Source organism: Panthera pardus, unplaced genomic scaffold (genome assembly GCF_024362965.1).
Source record: "Panthera pardus isolate Hobbes unplaced genomic scaffold, ASM2436296v1 HiC_scaffold_27, whole genome shotgun sequence".
NCBI classification, from domain to species: Eukaryota; Metazoa; Chordata; class Mammalia; order Carnivora; family Felidae; genus Panthera; species Panthera pardus.
In genome coordinates this window covers 116,977,781-116,992,671 of record NW_026526843.1, presented here as the reverse complement: position 1 = coordinate 116,992,671, position 14,891 = coordinate 116,977,781, and the positions used below count along the sequence as shown (strand labels likewise).

Sequence of the window (14,891 nt, the reverse complement as noted above, 5' to 3'; positions counted from 1 at the left end):
GCTCTAAACTTGTGTCACAGTGTCTACAGTCCCTGGAAAATTCTAAGCAGGATTTCTGAATATTTCTGCTTCTCCAAATGTGGCTATTGTCAAATTGAGGACTCATCACAAATCTATTGAGCAAAACCTTCGTCGGGTGTAAATAAAATGTTGGGTGCACATGCTCGTCTGTGGGTTCAAAACGCTTCTCTTAGGGGGGAAAACCCTAGAGACTCAGTGTTGATAGTGGCTAATACAGCTGATAATAGGTTTTTCAAACCAGATGGACATTTCCCAAGACTCACTGTTCTGGGGCCAGGGACAGTGTGTGTCATGTTCTAATCTACAGTATGTGTTTGCTAGGAACACTGCCTTCCCTGCTGGGTTCGTTAGTAGCAACTGTGAACTTTCCCGCCGGGTGAACCTTGGCTCCCTACTGCCACTTGCGTATCTGTGCCTTCCCGCCATGTGGCAGAAACCTGCCTGTGCGAGGTTCCGCTTGCCTCCTGCTCATGGCTCACTTCTATTGTCACTGACTTTGACTCGTGGTCAGACCCCTGATCTACCCTCACTGTTGGTGGCTTGGATGTCTACCTAAAGGGCCCATCTAATTCCCCGTCCTCACATCTCCTGACCTTCTCCTCTCCTCTTACTTTTTCCTTCCTGCCACCTTTTCCAACCACTCGCTCGGTCCCACCCTGGACCGTGTCCTCACCAGAAGTGATTCCGCCTCTAGATTCAGGCTTCCTCCCTCCACTCGTGTCCTACTCCCATCCCAAGTTCACGTGTTACACTGCAGTGTGGCAATCTGTTAAAGCACACCATTAAGATGTCCCTTCTCCTTCGTACGCTTTGATGGCGTCTCAATGTTCTCGGCATGCAGACCAAACATTGTGCTGGGGCCCACACGGTCCCGTGCAAGGTGGCCCCTTCTTACTCTGCCCTGCGACCACCACCACTGCCCTCGCCCCCACCTCTGGTTCTCTGAGTTCTGGCAACAGCACTCAAAGACAGCGTTTCGTGCGTTCTCTTCGCGAAGTTCCACATGGTGATAACTGATACTCGATTTTTCTACTTGGCGTGATACCAGTTCGGCACAAAGAAAGGTGCCACGCCTAAATTATCGCCAGATTTTATATCCATAAATATACGGCATAATCTGAAAATATCCTGTGGAGAGGGGACCTGCCTCCCAGACTTAGGCCACAAAAAAACCTACTCCCCCTGTGCTCTGATTAGGAACCACATTAACTGGAACAAAGTAGCTATTTTAAAATCCTTTTCCCCCAAATGATTTCTTTCTTGACACAAGAAAGAAACTTTCTGAAGTTCTGAAAGTTTAAAAAATGCTTTTGGGTTGCCAAGTAATTTAACTAAGAGAAATTAAGGACTGGGAAGCATTCTGTATGAAAATATGTTTTCCGACCCAGCATCAATCTTGAATTAGTTTCCATATGGAATTCAAAAGTCATATGGGCAGGAGGGACACAGCAGTGTCACACGATCTGCTGTGTTTCATGTCCAGGCAATTAAATAAAATGCAGGACGTAATTCATTCTGATTGAATCAATTAATCGAGCAGCATATCCAACACTTAATGAATCACTCTTTATTGGGAGAGCAATTCGATTCTAAAAAGCTGCCCCTATTTATTTTTAGATGACCAAACCCAAGAGGTCACTTAGAGTTTCCTGTTTTCCTTCTTTTACTCTTGGATTCAAATGATTATCATTTTCCACATGTGCAGCTGTTAGGAACCCCAGTGTTAATATTCAAGTGGAAGAAAATCATGTGAACCATTACAACCATGTAAGACCTACATGCTACCCCCTCACGCTCTGGTCCCCAGGTTGTTCAGAAAACATGCCATTTAATTAAGAGCTACTTTAAAAGAGAAAAAAAAAACCCTCTTTTGCCATGAAGCCTAATATTTCTCCCTTTAGTTGGATGGGCGATGTGTCTTTTCTTTTTTTTTTTTAATATTTTTTTAAGTTTACTCATTTATTTTGAGAGAGACAGAGACAGCACAAGTGGGGGAAGGGCAGAGAGAGAGAGAGAGGGAGAGAGAGAATCCCAAGCAGGCTAGCTGCCAGCGCAGAGCCCGACGTGGGGCTCGAACCCACGAAACCGTGAGATCATGACCTGAGCTGAAACCAAGAGTCTGACGCTTCACCGACTGAGCCACCTAGGCGCCCTGATGTGTCTTTGGAGCACCAGGACTTGCCTTCCTTTTCCCAGCCAGCTCCCTGGGCAGCCTTCTAGAACTCCGCCAAATTTTCACCGGGCCTGTGTAATTCCTAAGTACGATTTGGTCTGCAAAATGTATAATGGCTCAGTACATATTGGTCAATTACTTCCCCTGGCCCTTCCTTTTCTGCTCATTCACATCCTTGCTTCCTGTTGTTCTGTAATATAAGGAAGCACACACACATCTCCCTCTGTTGAGGGAACTCAGTCGTCTCCCGCAGAAAATGCTCATTCTGCTCAGTCTAGCCTGAATGGGCACTTGTGAAGAATCACTTGAAAGTCTGCATTCTGAGTATTCAAATCCTAGTATTCATATCATCACCCTAGAATAAACCAACTTTAAAGATACACATTCCTAACGCAAGTCTGTGTGGTCCCATTAATTCACTTTATAAACACTGAGAATTACTCTAATCTAGTGAGGCAAAGGTCGTCAGTGGCAGGAACAGAAGGAGCAAAACCTCTAGTTTAAAAAAGCTATCCTGGTTACTAATAGCCATCGAAAAATAAGGGTAAGAACATATGAACCGATTAAAAAGAACACAACTTATCAGACTGCGATAGGTAGCTGGACAAGAATTAAGGCCCTTTGCCCTGATCATACTAGCAACAGATTCTGCTGTGACACGATGTGCCCTGGTGAGTCGCTAGTCAATATGGACCGGAATTCGCATGTCAGAAGCCGCACATTCATAGTTTATAGAATCTCTCCTGTCCAGTGCCCTTACAGACCGGTGGAATTATACTTTCTGGGGTGGGGGTCTGCGCACTGGGAATTTTAAAGGCTGCACACGGTTTTATTCTACTGTGCAGCCAGAGGTAGGGAATCACTCATATTTTCATCTCCTTTTCTCCAGCGTGAGGCAAACATTTGAAATGTCTGGAGACATCCTGGTGGGGGGCGGTGCTACTGGCATCTAGTGGTAGGGGCCAGAGATGCCGCTGAGCGTCTCACGCAATGAACAGGACAGCCTCCATAACAAAGAATTATCCAGCCTAAAACGTCAGTAGACCCAGGTTGAGAAATCCCGCTCTGAGGGAAGTAAAACATCGATTCTCCATTCTTTAGGACTTTTCAGATCTCCTTTGAGTCCAAAGGACCAAATGTCGTGACACTTTAGGCACAGTTCAAGACGTGGGTGTAGAGTCTGGGATCGATGGCGTGGACTAGGTCTCATCCCGTGCCGACCGCAATGCATTCATTTTTATACCTTCAGTTTTACTGCCTTCCATTTCTTTTCAAGCAGAAATTCAATCATTATAGAAAAGAACTCCGAGGTGAGACATACGGGTCTCCTCGCTCAACACTCATTCATTGTGTCACGTAAAATGGAAATACATTCATACGACGGCGCTGTTCCGCGGTCATTTCATATGGGCCCATACAAACAAGCCACAGAAAGTTGTACTGTGCTAATGGGGCCCAGGTGCCCATTATGCAGGCTCAGCGAGTATTAGTTAAAAATGACCACAAATACCTCTCAAAGAGTGGCTAATGTGTCAGCTCCCTAAATAGACACAGAAGGGACACAGAACAGTATGAAGACAGTCGACAACCCCAAAACATATAGGGCAAAACATAAGCCTGCTGTGATCTAACACAGAAATGCGGAGAATGGCCCATCTCCAGTAGCTCATGAGGATGAGACTGTTTCTTTCCAGTAGTCATGGTAGGCACATCCAAACTTTTTCTCATTCAACTAGCCCTGCCTAACTATCTGGCCTTGCCAGACAGCTGGTTAGCGTTAGAGATGCTGTCCATGGCTACTCAACCCAGGTTCTTCTTATGCGTTGCTGATTGGCCAGCATCATAATTGGAACCATAAACTTGGCCAAGGTCACACTTTGCTCAAACCAGTTGAATTCATCAGCTCAGTACAGGGCCACTCAAACACAAAAGAGTAGACCAAAACAGGCTTTAATGACATTCTGTTGTAGAAAGCCAGTTTACATAATAGAGTTGAACGGCATAAATCTATGCAATTCAAAAACCCCACCAAATTCAACCATTATGCTCCACGGAGGATGCATCCGCTGTGGTTCCTTCTGTCCTTTACCTCGGTCTTTGTTTTTCTCCTTTCCTAGTGAATCCAGTTTCTTTCTCAAAGATTTCTTTCTCTTCTGCCCATCTGCAAATATTAAAAGAATGACAAATTGTAAACACAAGCTATACGTGTGACATCTTACACTATCAGTGACTACATTTGAGCAAAAGCATGACTTCTTGCTTACTTCACTTATAATTTGGCATTTTAAACAGAGTAATGGCTCTGAAAATACATGAAAATCCCTGACGCGGGCAGTACGCACAGCCAGAATCTTGATGTACGCTCCTAAATTTTGTTTCAATCATGGAAAGTACAGGAAACTTACCTCCTTCAGAATTAACTTAGTGGTGACACTTAGATATGTTTGCTATTACTATTACAGGAGTCTCTTCCTATTTTCACGTTTACGCAAACCTATGTCATCTGGAATCAAATGTCCAGGAGAGGAAAGTCAACAGTACATATTATTCTGACATTTATAAGCTGGTAGAGTGTAACTGGATAAGGAAATGAATCTAGAGGTCCAGAGAACTCAGACAAGCTATTGCTGTACCATCTACTAGCTGTGTGACCGTGGGCAAGTCTCACTGTCCTCCTCTGTAAAATGGGCATTTCATGGGGTTGCCGTGTGAACTAAATGAAACGACGCATCTAAAGGGCTTCAGGGGGACCCCGACACATGTGCATAAATTCAGCTCTACTTTCTTTTTGGTGCTTGCATCGTATTCCATAGTGTAGCTGTGCCACAATTTAATTAACCATTCCCCCACCCAGGGACATTTGGGTCATTTCTAATTTTTCACTATAATAAGTAAGGCATAATATCCTTTTAGCGTCTTGTCCTCACAACAAATGTACTTGCACATCTGGCTCGCTCACCAAATAATAAAGATACCACTCATATCAGTAGGCAGCTGCAGTCGGATTCCTGGGATGTCATGGCAAGAGTGCATTTCGGGATTACACAACCATCAATTTAACACGCGGGAGGTGCAAATTGGAAATCCGCACTGCCATCAAATAAGGGAAGTGTAGCCCGTGCCGTGAAGAAACTTATGTTTAAAAGGGGGATTACGAATTGTTTTCTTACAGGACACGCTAAAAAGTGTGGTGCAGAGAGAGACTCAGACACTCTCCAATAAAATTTAAAAGCAAGACTCTGATATCAGGAAAAGACAGCATGCACATTCTTAAACAGAAATGAGCGTTCCTGGGATCCTCTCGGGGCTACAGATGTTCCCAACTCCTTCTCTCTGAATTTTTGGAGGCAAAAGACATCACACAGTAGTCGACAGACACATCCGATCCGTCCTCTTTCAAAAAGCAAAGAAATATTTCAAAAATGAGTCTCCTCCCACAAGATAGAAATAGTTCCTAAGAGTCTTTACCTTTGCGGTCGTGAGATTTGTATAGGGGAAATTTAAGTAAGTCAGTTGTAATGTGGTAGAGAGCCATCAGTCTCTTTCATTACAGGTATGTTCTTATCTCCAGTGTCTAAAAGATGATTAACGATACGGCCTCCCATAACTTATTATACATGTACCACAATAAACATACTAACAACCCAAGATTCAAATCCATTCTCCAAACAGGCTTTTACTTTGTAACACTTTATTCACTAGTTCACATCACCACATGTATTTGACTGTAACAAGAGTATATGTCCTTAAAAAATTCTATCATTCCTTCATTTTTTATTAGTTGACCCAGAAGAATAACTAAACCAAACAGTAAAGCTTAAGAGACTAGGTTTTTATAACCAGCGGGCAGATGCCAAAATTCAAGCAAGTTGTCAAAGAACCACAATCCATATAGGATAGGGAACATTTTCTTTTAAGAGAGAAGGAATGTCTTAAACTTCTTTTTAATTGGAAGATGTAAAATATGTAAATATGTGTATAAATATAAATACACAGTTTAAATAATATTGAGGAGGCCAACTCCCACACGACCAACAGTCAAGTTCAGAGGTAGACTATTCCCTGTACCCAAGTCTCCTGTGTGCCTACCTCCCCCTCACCCAGGGTAATCATTGCTCTGATCTTTGTAATAATCAATCATCTGCTTTTCTTTACAGTTTTACTATCTATGTATCCATTTATAAAGAATATAGTTCCTTTTTCCTGCTTTCGACTTCACACAGATGGAATCACGCTCTAAGTATTCTTTCTTGCCTCATTTATTTCATTCATCGACATTTCTGAAATTCATCCTGTTGAGGCAGGTGGCTGTAGGTCACTCATTTTGATTCCTGTACACTGTCTTCTGGTATGAATATACCATGGTTAATTTCCCCCATTGAACTATTGATGGAGATTTGAGTTGTTTCTAGCTTGGGACTGTCGAGAACAGTGTTTTTGAAAAATTTTGTGCATGTCTTCCCATGTACACGTCCAAGAATCACTCTGTGGTCCTTTGAGTGTGGTTCTAGGACCACTGGCATCAATACCGCCCCGGGAAATTGGAACTTGTTAGAGCTGCAAAGTTTATGGTCCCATCCCCAAAACTAGTGACTCAGGAACTCTGGGGTGGGACCCAGCAGTGTGTGCTTTAACATACACTCCAGGGGGGTTATTCTGGTTCTCACTGAAATCTAAGCACCACTGTTCTAGGGTAGATATGTACAAGCTGCATTGCTGGGTCAGCACGTATGCAGTCTTAGGCTTTACTCCCGAACATCGAACGCTTTCCGTGTCGTTCTGCTAATTGCTATTTGCACCAGCATGAGAGTTTACAGAGTCCCACAAGGATAACACGTACTTCAAACTCCAAAATTCCAAACAATATCTTGAAGCCTCCTTATAGGAAAAAAAAATATGTGATCTTTGTGAATAGTGACCTATGATTAAAAAAATGCTTAGCTAGGGGGTACCTGTGTAGCCTTGGCTCTAGTGACATTTGGGGCCAGAGAGCTCTTGGCTGTGAGGAACTGCCCTGTGCACAGTAGGATATCTAGCAGCATCCCTGGCCCTGGTTTACTAGATGCCAGAACACCCACCCATTCCCTGTTGTGACGACCAGTAATGTCTCTGGACATCGCCAAATGTCCCACGGGGGCAGAATCACTCTGGTTAAGAAGCACTGGTCTGTGTGTCACAGAAGAATATAAAAATGTTTATAAATCGTTGAGCTTTTACGTATCAGGCTGTATAACAACTTCTTTCAGTTTCTAAAGAATGTGAGTCTGCCTATAGCTATGTTTCCACCAGATTCCTGACTACATGTAGGGGAATAAAGCAGGTTCTGTGAATAAGCAGCCTTCTATGTCTTTGTACGAAGTGTCTTGTCCTCATTTAGATCAGATGTAGAAGGACGTTCGACGGTGAACAGCTGTATGAGTAGATGGTGGATGGATGAGGAGACCTCCTGGCTAGTCCACCCCTGGCCAGAGCAAGGATTCAGAAAGAAATTGTACAAAGACAGGTTTCTCAGCAAATGGAGCTGTTCAGCAGTGGAATGAACTCCCTCAAAAAAAAACAAAAAAAAAGGCACCTTTCACTGTGGCCCTCCATCCCGTTTGCTCCCTCCGTCTTGCATCCCTCACTCTGGGGGAAGCCACATGACGAGTAACCCTATGCAGAGGGCCACGTGGTAGGGAACTGGTGTCTCCAGCCAGCAGCCACGTGAGTGGGCCCAGACCCTGACCCTCCTGCCCCAGTCAAGCCTTCAGATGGTTGCACTCCCAGTGGAGCTTGGGGGCAAACCTCATGAACCAGAACCTGAACCAGAACAACCACACTGGGATATTTCCAGAAACCCTGTGAGATAGGAAATATTGGTTAGTTTTTAAAAAAAGGGAGAAAAGAAAAAAAAAAAAAAAAGATGCCCAGCTAAATGCACGCGGTATCCCAGATGGGATCTTGGGTCGGAAAAAGGATATTAGTGGGGAAACTGGTGAAATCTGAACAAAGTCTGTAGTTTGGCTGATAGCAATGGACCACTGTTGGTTTCTTCGTTGTGATAAGCATGCCAAGGTTACATAAGATGTTATCATTAGGGGAGATTGGCTGAGGGGCATAAGGGAACTCTGTGTTATCTTTATAACTTTTCTATAAATCTAAAATTATTCTAAAACAAAGTTGTTGCTTTTAAAATTTTTTAATGTTCATTTTTTTAAAAAATTAAAAAAATATTTACTTATTTTTGAGAGAGAGAGAGAGAGAAGAGAGAGGGACAGAAACAGAGATAGGGTATGCGCAGGGGAGGGGCAGAGAGAGAGAGAGAGAGAGAGAGAGAAAGGGAGGCACAGAATCCCAAGCAGGCTCCAGGCTCTGAGCTGTCGGCACAGAGCCCGACGCAGGGCTCGAACCCACGAACCGCGAGATCATGACCTGAGCCGAAGCCAGACACCTTGTCAAGCATGTTGTTTTTTAAAAAGCCCTTTCTCCCACGTCCTGGACGTATTCAGGCAAAAGGTTGAAACCTCATTTGTCAAGCATGTGAGAAGGTGGAGGCTTACACGGCTCACCGAAGCGCTTTGAAACATACAGACTTGGGAGCGCAACTCTATGGCAAGAGGTGACTCAAGAGCCAGAGTTTCTGACCTGGCTGAAACTACTGAGATAATCTTCCTATTCACACGTCCCTGATCTGAAGGAAAACATGTGTGTTAGGTCACTATAAAGCATCAGTTATATCTGCCTTTCTGGCGTACCATGTTTTCTGGAAAGGGAGTGGACAGATGAGAGACTTGACCAGATTTCTTTTTATGGCCCCAGTGACGTTTTCATAGGTGGCTGATTAGATTGTCTTATGATACTGCCTATTTCTTAGGTTCCCTAAATCCCTCTTCGGCGTAAGTTACCCAGACTTAGTGCTTGACGTTTGCATCCAAGAACACCGATCAGTGTATCAATCTGTTTGCTTTTTAAGTTCCCATGCCTGTTCTGATAAACCAAAATACGGTTTTTAAATTATATGTATGAATGTGGAGAAGGCGAGCTATACAATCTGTGCATGTCTTATAAAAATGTTTGCTAAAACTATATCCTTCACTAAAACTCAAATTCATCCTTTGGTCTCATCCTTCCCCTTTTGAGGGCTCTCAAGCCACAGACCTCCCAACACTAAGGCAAGAGGAAGACTAAACCAGATACTTTACTTCCAGTTTGGGACAGGAAGTCTGTCAAAGAAGTTGTAATATTATCACAGCCCCAGGTGCGCCCGGGTGGTTCAGTCGGCTAAGCGTCCGACTTCAGCTCAGGTCACGATCTCGCAGTTCGTGGGTTTGAGCCCCGCATCGGGCTCTGTGCTGACAGCTCAGAGCCTGGAGCCTGCTTGGGATCCTGTGTCTCCCTCTCTCTCTGCCCCTCCCCCCGCTCATACTCTGTCTCTCTCTGCCTCAAAAATAAACATTAAACATTTTTTTAAAAAAATATTAACAGCCCCTGGCACTTGAGGGCCATTCATCGAGCCCACACTCTGTGTCTAGTGCTTTCCAATGGTTAATGTCAGCGGTGTAAGTTACTTTGGTAAGTGAACGCGGAAAACACAGTGGAACTGATGAGAGCTGGGCCACCAGAACCCCAAAATCACACCCCGGGAAAAGTCAGCTGGGCATTGGAGACAGTCCCTGCCATTGCTCAGTAACGATGCTCATTAGAATGGATTCAAAATAGCCCCTGCTACTTTGAGTTGCCATTCAAAGTCCATCCTGAGAAATGGAAGGGAGGGCAGCCCTGACAAAAGGGGGTGGGGGGAGTAGTAAGCAGGAAAGCGGCTACCTCTGCCTCTTGGCAGGAAACGTGGCAGCAAGTCCAGGATAGGGGACCCAATGGGACCAGTGCAATGCTCCATCCAGTCTGAGAGCTGAACTAGGCTTAGCCCCAGAGGATTAGGAAAAGAGCCAAAGCAGCAATCTGGCCTCTGTTCGCAAACAAGTGCTCTCTGTCCAGGGATGTTGCACCACAGAACGTGACGAATCTCCTTGGCTTCAGACTTTATTTACACTCTAACGGTTATCTGTTTAAACGGCATCTTCCCCCCAGAAAGTGGTCTCATCCCCCATACTCTGACCCGTCCCTGCTCTGTCCACCCCTCCATCCAACGCTGACGAAGCACACGTTGTAGGCGAGACCGAGCTAGGCACTATGACCCCAGGTGAATGAACGCCATCTCTGCCTTTGAGAAACTCAGAGTTCAGTGCCAAAGACAGACACGTGGTAACTTCATGAAAGGAAAATGAAGAAAAGCCGCGGTGGGGGCATTTAGCAGGCGAGAGGTCCGAAGCGAGAAGGCAGTCTCCAGCGCTTCGGAAGGCTAACGTTTGCTTGCGTTCAGTCTTAAAGGACGAAGCGATGCTTCGCAGGGGCCTTTGAATTGTGGTGGGGGTTTCCTCCCAATAGATCACATGGTGACTGTTTAGTCTAGGAGATCCTTTCTCATCATACACCTGCCAATGTTTTATTCCTAGTAATCCAACCCTTTCTCAAGCAAAAATTCTGTTGGTGAGAAAAGATGAGAAAATTGCTAAATCAGGAGTGAAGTGACAGTTTTTTAGGTGGGAACTAGGGCTTAAGAGAGTGACAAATAAGAATCTGGAAGAAAACAATCTACATAGAAAAAGTGGAAAACAACACACTCAAGCCCAAACCGGTCCCACTGTTCAGTCAGCTTTGGATCTCACTACATATATATTTTTTCATGCTATTTTCAAGAAACCTTCCATTCTATAGCCTCTCAGTAATTTAATCAAACCTATAGGTTCTTCCATTGACCTTGATGGAAATAGGAGGCAGGCAGAAACAGGGTGATTGAGTCATCTTGCTTGGTATAAACCTCGATGAATTAAACATTGTTTCTTTATCCTTCAGGCACCTTGTGCATTAGATTTTCTTAAGATCTGTTTCCAAAGTGTCTATTTCTCAGGGAAGAAAATATTTATGGCATTCTTAAGCAATACAGATGCCTCTCCTTGGGGCCAAGGCTCCCCGAAGTACTTGTGAAATGTACCAGTCCTCACAGTTTACATGTGGAAGTGGTGGTGAAATGATCAAAGCTGCGGTCAGAAAATGAGAACATTCTGTGAATCTCTCGCTGTTGTAAAGGGAGGCAGCTCTTGGGGGTCACCATGCTTCCAGGTAAATGCTAAGAGACTTTTTCCATTTTATGTCAATTATTTTGGCAACGTAATAACCGGTCATGATCAAATGATGTCCCAGAAGGATCTTTCACTTGCTGTCATTTTTTCCATATTCAAATGTTACGAGTAAAGAAAAAAAAAAGCTATAAGCTCATGTTCCAGAGGGGCAGCCTGGGCAGTGACTTTTCCTAAGCTAGGAGCTAGTCTGTCTCTCCTGGCATCTGAGCTTGCATTTCTTATCACACATTCCTTAAATCAAAAACAATGTTTTTAACTTAGCCTAGGTAGGCATTATATTCGCAGAGACAGAAGTTTCCAAATATCAGAGCAAGAAAAATGGCTTTTGGCAAGTCTTTTCCTTGAGCCATATTTCTTTCCTTGGAGCATAAGGGAAAGAAAGCAGGCAGGACAACAAAAAGACAGAAATCGCTTATCCCAAAGAAATACCCTGGATTGTTAAGGAAATTAAACTCCAAATTACAGAAGTTTCGTCATTAGTTGATTTAAAGCGAAAGCCTGTAGTTTGAGTTGAAAAGGTAGAGTCAGACAAGGGTATCGACGCACGGTATGATTTTTGACCTGTGTAAGGGTCCGTTATTATTTACTTTCTTTTCGCAGATATTGTTCCATAGTGAACAAGTAAGAAGGGAATCAAATGTCTTTACCTCTTTGGTTAGATTTATTCCTAGGTGTTTTATGGTTTTTGGTGGGAATCAAATATCTTTAAACCATCAACTTGAAGCCTTGGGAACTCTTCCAAATCTCTGCCAGTAGCTCTCTGAAAACAGCTCTTACAGGTTCAATAACTGGATAAATGATGGAATTAGATGAAAACTATTAGGCTCTTCATCCTTTCCTTTTCCATCCTTGCTTTTGATTATTCTTTGAGCCATACGAAACAATTCTTTACGATATGGAAACAGTATCTGAAACATGATGAGATACTACGATTGAATTTTAAATCCATTCCCTTCAATTTCTCAAATACTTCCTGAGCCACAGATCTATGCAAAGGCCCCGTGCTAGGTACTAAAGCAAATAAATGTGTCTAGGCTTCCTCCCTTGCAACCTGGGATGAGTACTCACCCCAGGGTCATGAAAGGAATCTGAGGTTAAGCCAATTCTGGTGATTTCTTTCTGCCTGCCAGTATGGACTGGGGCACTGGCAGATGCTGCAGTTCTGGGGATGAAGAACGGAGGAAAGTCCACTGGGAAGCAGCAGGGAAAATACTTCTCTATTATGGACAAGATACCTGATGAGGAGTCTCTGCTTCTTCACGCTGCCAGAGAGGAAGTGACGCTGGTGGCTGCTGTAGTCATTTTGTGACAAGGGAGGCCAGCCAAAGAAGAAAGTGACCTACTGCTTACGGTCGAGAAGAAATGCACGAGTACCGGGACTAGCCTACCTGTGGGCTCCTTATAAAGTCATACAATCAGACTCTTTATTATTTAAGCCACTTGGGGTTTGGTGTCCATAATTTACAGCCAAAGCATCTTAGCAGTGGACAATCCAAAACTCTGCTGTGGGATGTGTTTTTCAACTTCTATTTGCACTATCCTCGTCCTGTAATGCCAGGTATCCCTAAGAAAGACATCCTTGAAAGGTTTGAATTTGTGTGTGTTGGGCGGGATCGAAGATAAAGAGGCTAAGAGGAGGGAGATCAGATTACAAGGATCCCTCAATCTGTAAATAAGTCTGGTCCTTAAAGAGAAATATTGCTAAGTTCTCGGTTAGCAAAGCAGAGAGCAGTAACAAAGCTAATAACCAACCCATACTGGAGATTGACTTATTATTGAAGTCGCCCATTTAATGTGTAACCTACATTCCTATAAACTGCATGATGGCATCAGTTATTTAAGCAACTCAGAAAAACACTAACTTTTCTTTCTTGTTCAGCGCCACCAAGAGAATCGGTTACCCACTTTGAAAAACTATCTGATCGATCTAATATAATGTAAACATTTAAATATAGTTATCTACATTTACATTTAAAATAACAATATAATATAAACACTTTAAATTAATATAAACACGTAAAACATCTGAGAGTTACAAAAAGCCACATTGTTAAAAAAAACACTCTTATTGCAAAATAAGGTTAAGATAGTGAAGAAATTGAAACGAACAGAATAGTATACTTGATCAGTGGCAAAGGTAATAACTATAAATTACTATATGCAATTAATATGACTGTCTTAAAACAGAGGTCAACAAGCCTTTTCTGTAAAGGTCGAGATAGTGAATATCTTCAGCGTTGTGGGCCATATGGTCTCTGCTAAAAGCAACCTTGGACCATATGGCAACAAACCAGTGTGCTTGTGTTTTAATAAAACTTTATTCATAAAAATAGGCAGTGGGCTGGATTTGGCATTTGGGCTGCAGTTTGTCCACTCCTGTCTTAAGTGAAGACTGCTTAAGCTGCTTTTTCAGAGCTTTGCATTTGTAACAGTTTTATAAATGCCCGGTAATTCAATTGTTAAATCATCTTGAGGGCTCGATTTCAAATTATCTAGAAAGCCTGGTTGGTTTCAAAAACCCCTTGGTATTTAATTTCAATGAGTACTTATTTGCCTCTGTTTCACTCATGGGGAAATAAAGAAAAAAGCAAAAATGGGAGCTCCTATTCATATTTCCGGGATGAGACATTCTTTGTAATTATCAAGTTTACTTTTGGGCCATGCTCCCAACAGAGAGAATAGCATAGTCTTGAACTCTTTGAAAGGTGCCAGAATATTCCAGAAACTGCAGTGACAAAAGTTTTGTTCAAAATGCCAACACCTTGTGCAATAATCGTTGCTGCTCCAAAAAAGATATATAAATATGTACAAATGTGACCAGCAGGGACAAGACGTTGGATAGAAAACTTTTGTCTGAGAACATAAAGGGAGCCATTTGTGAATACAAAGGCACATAGCATATGGCTTAAAGAAACACATACTATCCTACCGGGCTGCCCGCTCAGCACCAGAACAGAATGGAACAGCAGCATACATTTGAGAACTTGACATGGTAACAGCCCTGGGGTACAGAGGAGAGCATCCAAGAAGAAAATTACAGAAGAGCCTGCAGAGAAATCTCTCCGTCATTCCTGGCTTTTGCTGGAATGGGTAGACAAGGCAGCTTGTATCTGTAAGGGTCACCAGTGGTAACTTGGATAAATGCCATCCACTGTTCTATCTTTTAACAGAATTGATGTACTCGTGCATTCTCCATTGACCGACTAGGAAATCCTTGAGGATGGGGACTGCTTTTGACATGATATTATAGCCTCCATTAAAGGCTTCTACCTCTTAAGAACCTAAAGCCCCACATGTCTACTTCCTCCAGGTTGTACATCTAGCTTGGTATTGAGAGGGAGAGAGAAGGAGAGGGAGAGAGAGAAAGAGGGGCGGGGGAGAGAGCGAGAGCGCAGGGAAGCTGTACCAGAAGGCCTCCCAGATGGCACTCTACAGCCGGGTTCTAGACAGAGAAGGCACTAGATGCTTAGGCCAAGGGTCTAACCTAGGCTCATTTCTGTGGCCCTACGGAAATAACG

At 43.3% G+C, this 14,891-nt stretch overlaps 1 protein-coding gene across 4 annotated transcripts in view; it reads right to left on the bottom strand.

Annotated features, from left to right (window-relative positions):
- The window catches only part of ARHGAP6 (Rho GTPase activating protein 6), a 450,271-nt gene that overhangs the window by 51,358 nt on the left and 384,022 nt on the right, over positions 1-14,891 (bottom strand). For all 4 annotated transcript variants that reach the window (XM_019417863.2, XM_019417864.2, XM_019417865.2 and 1 more), the window contains exon 3: positions 4,284-4,355. In XM_019417863.2, the coding sequence (XP_019273408.1) occupies positions 4,284-4,355 (72 nt within the window). The remainder of the gene's footprint in view (positions 1-4,283; positions 4,356-14,891) is intronic.